Source organism: Triturus cristatus, chromosome 6 (assembly GCF_964204655.1).
Source record: "Triturus cristatus chromosome 6, aTriCri1.1, whole genome shotgun sequence".
NCBI lineage: Eukaryota > Metazoa > Chordata > Amphibia > Caudata > Salamandridae > Triturus > Triturus cristatus.
In genome coordinates this window covers 1,563,538,567-1,563,550,183 of record NC_140589.1, presented here as the reverse complement: position 1 = coordinate 1,563,550,183, position 11,617 = coordinate 1,563,538,567, and the positions used below count along the sequence as shown (strand labels likewise).

The window sequence follows — 11,617 nt, the reverse complement described above, 5'->3', positions numbered from 1 at the left end:
ACAGCTCTGTGCCAAGCTAACAGAGGTTGAGCACAGGTTAATTTGGGGTTTGCTTGTGCCTTACCCTGACTAGGAGTGTGGTTGCTGCTTGATCAGGGCTCACACCCCAGTCAACCAATATTATACTTAGGGATTTATGGCATCATCGTCAACCACTAGGTTAAGTTTACACTCTCTTTTACAAATTTCCACTGACGTAATGGTATAAGTTATGCGATATGCATTTATATTGGATGAATTTATCTACTGGTAAGGCTGACGAAAATATTAACAATAAACAATAATTAGCAGACTCACACAAATTTAAACAATACAATTTTCTTTACTTTGTCCATGATTTAAAAGCTCATACTGTGTATTTCAAATATGACTGCTTCTAACAATGTTGGGAAATAGATTGTAAGAAAGGATATTGTAAAAATCTGCTTAATGCAAGTATAAAGTTACATTTTTAGAGCAAATGTCATCTTAGGACATATTAAAACAAAATAAAACGAAAACATTTTCGGCAACAGTAAAAAAAAAGACAATGGTAAATGTATCTATATACAATAAGCTAAAAATAAATATGGTAGAATAAAATATTTACAATTTTCATTAAATACTTTCGGGTCTATATTTAACATTTCTTTTCATTGACATTAGGCTCCAATGGGTTATCTTTCCAGCTCGGCTTCAAGTATTTCTCCCCATGTTTCTGCATCCATAGGGCACATGCTTTTTTCTGGTAGCAAAGATAACGAAAGAATGTTGCTATATTTGCCATTCAGCCACGCATGCTTCACTTTGCTCTTCCAATAATTCCTTAGTAGAGTGACCTGATAAAAAACGAAAATAACAAAAAAGTAAAAGAAAATTGTATTAAAATTAAACTTAAACCTGCAAGGCAAAGAAGGTCAATACTGATGCCAAAGACAGTCGTACTTCAAACCCCACTGCTGCACTGAGGCAAATACACAGATTGGAGAATTTTAAAGCCCAACAAACATCACATGACACCACTGACTGCAGCTGTCATAGATAAAAACACCACTGGAATCAAATAACAAGTGTGTCGCAAATACCCCTTCTGAAAGGACAGGAGCCAGAAGAGTGCAAAATGACCATCGTTGAGCATAACTGAACTAACTAACTACCAGGTGATTCGCAATATACTAGTCAAGGATCTACATGGTGGGGAAGGGGACAGTGTTATTAAAGAGCACCTTTCATCCTTCAATAATAGCACGTCGAAGTGGCTTCTGTCACACATAAACGGTTTATAAAAGATTTAACTGAATACGTTAAACTTTTTGTGAGATAATGACTGGGAGAATTTTCTGATACACGAACTGGGAAGCGTCCATCGGCATGTTTAAGGCTTTGCATTTTTTCTGTCAGTGCCATCACCTTTTCTATCTACATGGATTGGATGGTGAGAAAAGAAGAAGTAAGGGAAGGCAGGAAGACTGGGAGAGTAAACTGCCTCTTGAGTGGTTTTATTTTCATATTAAAGGTACCTTTTATTATTTGAAGATGGACTGACTTCCCCAAACGTCACAGGCCTCTTAGGATGGGATCAGCTATCAATAGAATGGACTGACTAAACCTTGCAGATTGGAAGAAGGTGAACTGTTCTCAGAGACGTCAATGGATTTGAAGAGAGACTTTACTTGAGGCAATCGGCGTGCCACTAAAATGGCCAACTCAAAGAATCAATGAAAACACACCAGAAAGGCAGATGTGTAAATGAATGAGAACTGAGGAAGTCAAAATGTACATCATAAAAGAAGAGAGGCCTATATAGCACAGTGCTCTGAGGCTCATCCTATTATGAAAGAGGCAGCTTTCATTAAGTGCTCTTGCCGCCCTATGCCATACACCTTTGGTCTATAGTGGCTGTTCCTCAAAAGCAGGCAGCGATTACCCCGCCCTACACCTTAGGCCTTCTGGGGTTAACTCGCAGATCATTGGTCTGCTAATAGCTCTACTCTGGAGCATCCCTCCACTGTGCATCTATGGGCAGACCTTGAGATTGTCGCCCCCTACTGCCTCACTGGCGCGCGTGAGCTCTCACTTCAATTCAAAGCCTTGGGGTCGGTCTCTGACATGGCGTGCTGGTAGAAGAGGCATTCTGCCACTCTCCGGCGGGACTGCAGTGCTCCAAGGGTAGTAGAGTCAAGGTTCTGTGGGCGGCTTCACCAGCAAAAGGAACTGGCAGAAGCTTGGAAGATGGGGTGCCTTCTGGAGCGGGTTCCGCAATGATATCAATGCCCTGCCTGGCACACCTGAAAGCCAACTAACTGTTCCTTGGCTGAGAGCTGGATTTGCCCTTTGAACCGTGAAATAAAGACAGGAATTTCAAGTAAACCTATGCCTGACCAGAGTCATAGAAGAGGTCATTTCTGCATTTGTGCACGTCTCCAAAAATTCATATTACATGGCTGAGCTGTTTTGGTACATGCAAAACAATGGCCAATGGGATGGACTCAGGAAATATATACGATCTAAATCATTTTATGAAATAAGAGCACATCAATGCCAATAATTCGAAATAAAATGCAGTCATTTACCAATACATGACCAAAAACCTGTACGACACTTTCCTTTTCTTTGAAAAATATATTTTATTCATCAAAACAATTAAATGTTCAGGGCTACAATCAAGTACCAGGTTAGGATGCCTATGTTGCAAACAAGATGAAAGCTGTTTTGGTGGCTAGTGTCATAAATTTGCCTAGTTTCTTGAACTAGGTTTTGCGCAGTATTGGAGCAAGAGACTCCTCTTTCGAGACTAGCCGCGATGAAGTGGCATTTTTATGAGGTTTCAGTCACGTTTGAACCGGGCAAAGTGGTACATGCGTGACGCAAGCCTCCAAGTCAGATTTAGGAAGCCACCTGTAGCCTCATTGCGTGGCTTGAATGACTTCATAAATTTTGAGTTGCTATACTCTGCGCAAGGGAGGCATTCATTGGGCTTTCCCATGCAAATACCATGGTTTTTCATGCATTCCCAGATTTACCAAACTCGGTAAACCTGGGGATGAGCCAAAAAGATATGCCTCCCCAGGTGAGGTGTAACGAGGAGAAATATCTTTATTTCTCCTTGCGTTTCCTCTATGTGTGGTGCATTCTGCATCACATATAGAAAGAGGGAAACGCCCCTATAGATTGTTTTTGTGCAGCAAGGTGCCCCTTCCTGCACAAAAGCAATCCTGCTGACAACACAGGTACCCTTGCACCAAGGTGTGCCTCCGTTAGCGCTAGGCAGTCAAAACAGCTCCAGCGCAGGGGGATAGGACAGGAATGCAGAAATACGGAGCTTTCATGCCTTTTCCTAGTGACGCAGGGCAGCACAGCAAGGTGACTTGACGTGGTATTGTGCACCACTATTTTCAGGGGAACAACCTTTACAACGCAACTTTTAAAACGCACTACACTTACAACGCATTTTTTACAACGCAACATCCACTACAACGCATTCCATTACATAGCATGACACTACAACGCATTTTTAAAAACTAACTTTACAACGCATTCCATTACATCGCATACTACCTTTACAACGCATACCATTACAACGCATAATATTACACTACACTATCCAACACTTACCCTACTGTTGCACCCCCTGGAGTTAGAATAGTAATTTTTACCCCTATACTATCCAACACTTACCCTACTGTTGCACCCCCTGGAGTTAGAATAGTAATTTTTACCCCTATACTATCCAACACTTACCCTACTGTTGCACCCCCTGGAGTTAGAATAGTAATTTTTACCCCTATACTATCCAACACTTTCCCTACTGTTGCACCCCCTGGAGTTAGAATAGTAATTGTTACCCCTATACTATCCAACACTTACCCTACTGTTGCACCCCCTGGAGTTAGAATAGCAATTTTTACCCCTATACTATCCAACACTTACCCTACTGTTGCACCCCCTGGAGTTAGAATAGTAATTTTTACCCCTATACTATCCAACACTTACCCTACTGTTGCACCCCCTGGAGTTAGAATAGTAATTTTTACCCCTATACTATCTAATACTTACCTTAAATGCAATTTAATATTATGCGTTGTAATGGTATGCGTTGTAAAGGTAGTATGCGATGTAATGGAATGCGTTGTAAAGGTAGTTTTTAAAAATGCGTTGTAGTGTCATGCTATGTAATGGAATGCGTTGTAGTGGATGTTGCGTTGTCAAAAATGCGTTGTAAGTGCATGCGTTGTAAAAGTGTGCGTTGTAACGACATACATCCCTATTTTCATGAATATGCCCCTTAGTGTGCCAAACCACATCTTTTGAATTGCAAGTCATTTTCTGTCTAGTGGGGGCTGGTCCAGGAAGGCAGCATCCTCTTTCTAAACCGTTATCAAGTAATCTGCTTCAAATATGTCTTCTTCTCACGCCGCCAACGCCCTTCCAGTGCCAGATTTGCTCAGCAAGACCCTCTTTCGGAATGGGAAGTCAGCATGCACTGTAAAATACCGTAGTAAAGTCTAGCTCATAAGCGTTTGTTGGGAATACTCACATTTTTTGGGAGATTGGACTAATGATGACGGTTCGAAGAATATAATTAGTAATGGTGTATCACATGGGGTGTAGGGTCTGGGGGCGATACGGTCTCACAGAATGTTAAACGTGCATCTATTATGCACGATTCAATACTCTGTAATAACGTTTTGTAGAAATCTTGCATGGGTCCCTTTTCTGTCCTTGTGGGAGTGTTGTGATATTCATTCCACTTACTTTTATTTCCTTTATGTTAGTGAGTTCCTTATTCCCCCATTTGTTAGACCTTTGTGATCTCATATGAATACCAGTAAAGAGTAATGCTTCAATAAAGGTTATTGTCCCCTCTTCACCCTGTGTTCCTGTTTTCATACATGATTTTATATTTGCGAGGGTGAAGTTTATCTGTAATTAAATTGTTAAGGAACCACGTCTTTGTATGGCATCTATGAGGCATCCATTTTCCTTGATTAAGCGGTTGTTAACAAGTGGATTAATAACGCTAAGTGGGGACTGATCCAACCAACTTGAGTCTGCAGTTGTTCGTTGTTCTTCTCTATATAGTCAGGGAACGCACCTTAGTGACTTGCACTGTACATACAGAGCACAGTAGGGGGTACTTTACTAAATATATGTTATTGAGAAGTTGTTCATGCCTGCAGTAAATGTTAGTACTCTGGATAAGTGTATGGTACGGATTGCATCTACACTGCTACTTGCCTGCATCTTGCTGATTCTGGGCCCCGGCCCCCATTCACGAAGGTACTTACGTGTAGCAAAGATACGAGTGTGGAGTCTTTGCACTCATAGCGGAATCTGCACATTCAGAGTGGAATATCCACATGGCATGCTCTCTGCCGGGTGAAGATCCCACCGCGAGTGCAGACACTCTGCCACGAGTGTGGAGATTCCACCGCGAATGCAGAGACTCTACACTCCTAACTTCAATACACGTAAGTACCTTCGTGAATCGTGCCCTTAGTTTCAGAATTCCTACCAGCATCTGTGGTTAAGATACTATGACAGTGCTTATGCGCTCTAATGTACTGCTTACTTTTTCTCTATTTCATACTTCCTACTTTGAGATACAGATAGCATATTCACTCTTTTCTCTGTTATATTTCACGTTTTCATTGCATGTTATCATCTCCTTATATGTCTTTTCTTCCTTCACTTTAATCTAGACCCACTAGATGCAGTTGATACTTATACCCTTGGCTTCCTCCTTGTTTTTCCCCCTTTTCATGGCTATTTTTTTTATTTCATGATATTGCTGGTTTACCATTGACTTAGCTTTCTATCCTGACGCTTTAAATTTATTTTATGTAACATTATTTATTTTTCTAAAAAAAGTTGTTTAATTTATTTCAGTTTTAGAAGCATTTGAGGGTTGTATGTCACAATAACAACAGTCAACATGGAACAGCCATTAGTTCCTCCTTTTATTTCTTTGACTACATTTGTTGATGATTGGGCTCTTTCCCACTGGTGGTCAGCTATCCCCAATTACAACGAGCTGTATTCCCATACCTTCACCCTCTCCTACCTGCCTGTTCTTCCTTTCACTTCACCACACCACCCACATCAACCATGTAACACAGACTCCTGTTCATGCCACTGTGTGCCCTTTGCATGTCGAACTTTTAATCTCATCAATGCAACGGATGGTCTTGGCATTGTCATCTCTAGGAGGTTTCAGAGACAACCCAACGCCTTGGTTGGCGTTGGTTAGTCCAATAGCTTCTATGTTTAGGAAGCAATTCAGCAGCTGGAATACATATAGTTCCAGATGGTACTTTTTCTGTTTCACAGAGCTGAAATTGTCCTTTTCATGTTCTCACACATGGCACATGATACAGCAAAATGGACAACCATGTGCTCTGAAGCCTACACCCTGTTGAGAGGAGTAAATGCTAGTAAAAAGACAATGTACCACAACAAAATCAAAATTAGGTTCAACCAATTTAACAAATCACACAAAGAATGTGATAATATACCGGATCAACTGGTCTTTTGCAAAGAAAAGGACATAAGAGAAACAATACTCATTATATTGGAAGAGGAAGCCTCACCCACACTTTTGTGGGATGCCTCAGTATAAGCTACCTCATCCCTTCCTGATCAGTTAATACTATCAGGGTGGCCTCAACCTCACTGAGAGGGAGCTCAAGTTAAGAATAACTAGATTAACAAAGGATCCAGATTATTACATAACATTACTTATGTGTAAACCCAAAGGAATTCCTCTATTCAAGGATTTGCAGGGTAGGACTAAATATTAAAAAAATATTGGATGAGCCTAGAGAATGATGTCTCTGTCATTCTTAATGGTACCAAAATATGTCAGTCCATAAACTAGCTAAAAAGGGTCTTGAACTTTCATCAGGGTGATGAGGATCACCACTCTAGAATAGATCTTACATTGAAAATCAGAGTGAATTAACAACTAAAATGGTGAAAACAGAACATATTTTACTGTATAGCGCCTTGAGACCCTGACGGGTGAGTAGTGCGCTCTACAAATGCTGGATTGATTGATTGACTGTAGCATTAGATCAGCTGTATATCAAGTTAGACATGCATGATATGTATGCAGTTACAAAGCCCTTATCATTATAACAAGTAGGTGAGGCACTCATGAAAATACAGCCCACACACAGTAAACGTGAAGAAAAACATGAATACACTCACACGCTGCTCCTACTTACCCTAAACTAAGGATTAATCAGACCACCTGGTCTCGGCAGAAGAGAACACTCACTCTAGTCACACACTTGGGGAAATAGAAGTTAACATATATGCCACATATATTTTATGAACAATACTCTAGGAACATGATTGGAAACTGAAGAAAAGACATACATGTTTTGGTTGTCTTACTACTACAGGTATAGCTTTTAAAAGATTTCAAAACATGTTTCCCCTTGTTTATCCAGTTACTTTTTATCTTGAGGTTGAGGCCAGCCTGATAGTATCACCATATCAGGGTCTGATAAGGTAACCTATGATGAAGCATGCAACAAAAGTGCTGATGAGGCTTCCTCATCCAATATAATGAGTATAGTTTCACTTAGTCCCTTTTCTTTTCAATAGGGAGCCTTATTCACAAGAAACTTTACCTGGACGCCGCCACTTGCCGACTGGGTGAGCTGGGATAACGCCGACTCGTCTTGTGGCCTCCCCGTGTCCCTGGAGGGATTGACCGCCATATTGCCAGCTAACAACTTGCAGCACCCGCTTCGCGGGTGCCGCTGCGCGGCATTTGGCGTGGGGTCGAGGCTGCAGGGGTGCCGGTGAGTGCCCGGAAGGAGGAGGGAATAACTGCGGGAGATAACAGAGGGCGCGTGCTGCAGGGACTCTCTAGACCAGGAGTCCCTGCGCTGCACAGGTGTGCACGGCCGCGCCCCCAGCAAGACACGCCCCCGGCCGACCAAGCTTTAAAACGTGAAGATTCCCTAAGTGTTGTGGGAGCCTTATTCACAAGAAACTTTACCTGGACGCCGCCACTTGCCGACTGGGTGAGCTGGGATAACGCCGACTCGTCTTGTGGCCTCCCCGTGTCCCTGGAGGGATTGACCGCCATATTGCCAGCTAACAACTTGCAGCCCCCGCTTCGCGGGTGCCGCTGCGCGGCATTTGGCGTGGGGTCGAGGCTGCAGGGGTGCCGGTGAGTGCCCGGAAGGAGGAGGGAATAACTGCGGGAGATAACAGAGGGCGCGTGCTGCAGGGACTCTCTAGACCAGGAGTCCCTGCGCTGCACAGGTGTGCACGGCCGCGCCCTCAGCAAGACACGCCCCCGGCCGCAACGCCACCTTTAAGAACAGCGCTCCTCCGCTTAGCGGGACGCGAGCGGGACGCCGAGCGAAGCCCGGGCAAAGGGTGGGCCCTCTGTGGCCCGAGGAGGCTGGACTGGACCATAAACCCTAGTCGGTTACTCTTAGCTCCCCTGTGCTCTCACTGATAGGAAATATAGGCCATGAACTGTCGCGAAACCAGAAGTATGGCCGCTGTAGGAGCTAAAAAACTTACCGGAACCTTGGATGATTTTATCACCCGCACTCATGCGTTAATTGACGAGGGTATAACATTAATGGATAGGAGAGTGTCCCAAGACCTGGCCATGGCCAAACGATCCTCCTTGGGCCCTATTGCACAGGCACAGACACCCAACACTGATTCTCGGACAGATATACAGGCCCTAGTACATAGCACTGGAGAGATCGGGGATCTTGATGCCTCAAACACTTTACAGGACCTGGAGGCTTCTCCTAACCTTCATCTCCTATCAGAATGTGGAGTGCAACAAAGTGAGTCAAATACCTCTAACAATATATCCGTTACAAAAGAAAGGGGTCGGACAGAAGGGGCTATCCCTAAGCAAATTCGAAAGACCAATAAACCATCCATTCATAAAGGAAAGAAGGGTCGAATTCCCCCTAACCTCCCTAACATGGATACATTGCCAGTAGTTTTACCCAGTTCCACAGGGGGACCGCATGTTATTAAGAGTGGTTTACCCTTGAGCCTTCCAGACGACACTATTATCGATCAAAGTCTGGAGGATATTCTGGAGTTGACCGGGGAAGTTGGTAATCCAGTAAAATCTCCATTACAGGAGGGCTATGGTTCAAGCATGAATAACACCACTATTTTTAATATGTTAAAAGTATTGCTGGAACCCATAGAGGCTAGACTACGATGCCTGGAAACTGTCCTAAAAAACATACATAAGGACATAAGTGCCCCTAGTTTTACCTTGAATAACAAAATTGGCCAGGTTACTATTCCATCGAAAACGGCCAATAAGCCTTCGGTGGCTGTTAACAGATCGCTGGAGACTATAAAAGTGGCCCCCAAGAATCCCAGTAACACTCCAAACCAGGTTGACACCACAACAAAGGCCCCCATAACTGACCAATCTCAGAAAACAGATCAATCTCAGATAATAACTAAAATCAATCCAACCGCTCAGGCCACATTAAGTGATCGCTTATCACAGCCTTTAAATCTTGATGCACCCGACAGAGCCAAGGGCATGGCCCGTAGAAACATTCACCTTCCCCCTGATGCCTGCCCCTACGTGATTATTCTCACTGGTGTTACTGAAATCCCTTCATCAGAAGTAGAATCGTATCAGGCTCTTAAAAATAAAGTATGTTACTGGCTATCCAAAAACTATCCCCTCCCGCCAAACATACCGTGCAATATTCTAATGATTGAGAGAGCTCCGTGGGTGGGAGACAACAGAAAAAACCTACAAGGGGACTGCGTAGTGGTCACTTTCGAGAACACTGAGGTTGTAGATTTTATTTGTAGTAGTGGATCCCCTAGATTCCAGACGAGTACGGTGGCTGCTAGACCTCTTTCTTATTTTTATCTCCCACAAAATCAAGCTGACAATCGATGGAGCTGGTTAAAAGGACCATATGACAGTAAATTCAGACAGAGACTTAATCCCCCCTGGGAGATACAATCCCGTGGGTGGGAGGAGGGGTGGGATGCGGGATGGAACCGGGTAAGGAGCAGAAGAGGTAGACCGCGTCAAGGCAGCCCTCTTGTTGGTCCACATTACAGCCAACCTTATCATTATCAACAGCTTACAAATAGTCTAGATAATCCCTTGCACTTTCCAATAGCCAATCGCTTTGAATGCCTGTCAACCACAGATTGGGTTGACTGACAAACACAGGGCTCGGCATGTGGACGGAGTTACCAGATTATCCCTACTCAACCAGGCAAGGTTGTTGCGACGGAGGACTTGACTAAATCAAACCTTTCTCCTACGCCTGATAAAGACCCAGTGGAGGGCGATCGCCGGGGTGCGCTTACCCCTCCTATCGCAGATTCACCATATTGTAAATTTCTCACCTGGAACGTGGCGGGTTTAAATGTAAAGGCTCTAGACCCCATTTGGCAAGGGTTTGTAAAACAATACGACGTCCTGGCAATCCAAGAAACATGGGACACCACTACAAGTTTTTCATTGGATGGCTTCTGTAGTTTTTCTACTCCTGCAGCCCCAGGAGCAAGAGGGAGAGCAAAGGGTGGCCTACTCACACTATGTTCTCTGGACTTAGTGGGGGTTTTTAAAAAATTAGATTCCGCACCCAGGAACACGTTAGTTGTGGAGTGGACTTTATCTGACTCTAAAATCTTCCTGCTTATTAATTTTTATAATTCCAAGGAGGTTTCTTATGCGAATGAGCATTTGACCTCCTTGTTAGACTTCCTGTCAGTCTATAGACGAGATTGCAGTTCCGCCCCAGAGATGGTAATCCTGGGTGATTTTAACATCCATCCTTGTGAGGGAGACTGTTTTAACGATAGATATGGGGGTTTACCGACCGAGGGCATTCCCCATTTTGAACATACAAATGAGGGTGAGTGCCTCGAGACTTTCCTTGCGAACTTAAACCTATTTGAAATTGAGCAGGGCAAAAATGAACCCAGAGCCCCAACTTTTATAGGGAGAGACGCCAACACTGTCATAGACTATATTTTTGTATCATCCGGGGTCCTGTCAAAGGCATGTGAGTATAGGGTTGTTACTGCTAGCTTCAGTGATCATTATCCTGTCCTCTTAATGTTGGACCTAGACTGTTTCCGGATTAGTAGATTGACAAGTGTGGCAGCTCCAAATGTCTTGACGACTAAGGACCAGGGAAGGCGTCTTAATTGGGGGATGATTGTCCCTGAGCAATTCTTCCAAACATTAGCCCAAGAGTCGGAGGCTAACTTGGCAGTGTGCTTAGATCCAACAGCCCTTGGCTCTGACGTTGTGGCTGCGTATGAGGAAATATGTACAAGGATCTCTAAGAACTTGGAGCCAAGGCCAGGCGCACTAAGGAACAAGAAGATTTATAAATGGTTTAACAAGGATTGCTCGCTAAAACACAGTGCCTTGTTGAAAGCATTAAAACACAAACCCAGAGACAGGCCCTTAGTGACTAACCTAAGGAAGGAATACAAAATTGCAGTCACCAATCGCAAAACCCAAATTAAGGAGGAAGCTTGGGATAGTTTACTATCCATTGATGTATTGAGAGATAGCAAAAAGTTTTGGGCCATGGTGAACCAGCCTTTTTTTTCCGAGGATGGGAAAACGGATATGGACTGTGTG

The 11,617-nt window shown here is 43.5% G+C and overlaps 1 protein-coding gene across 1 annotated transcript in view; it reads right to left on the bottom strand.

The window, feature by feature from the left end:
- Positions 1–303: 303 nt before the first annotated feature.
- FBXO48 (F-box protein 48) overlaps positions 304–11,617 on the bottom strand; it is a 97,887-nt gene continuing 86,573 nt past the window's right edge. The window contains exon 4 of the mRNA XM_085612713.1: positions 304–818. Within this exon, the coding sequence (XP_085468839.1) occupies positions 657–818 (162 nt within the window). The 3' untranslated portion in view covers positions 304–656. The remainder of the gene's footprint in view (positions 819–11,617) is intronic.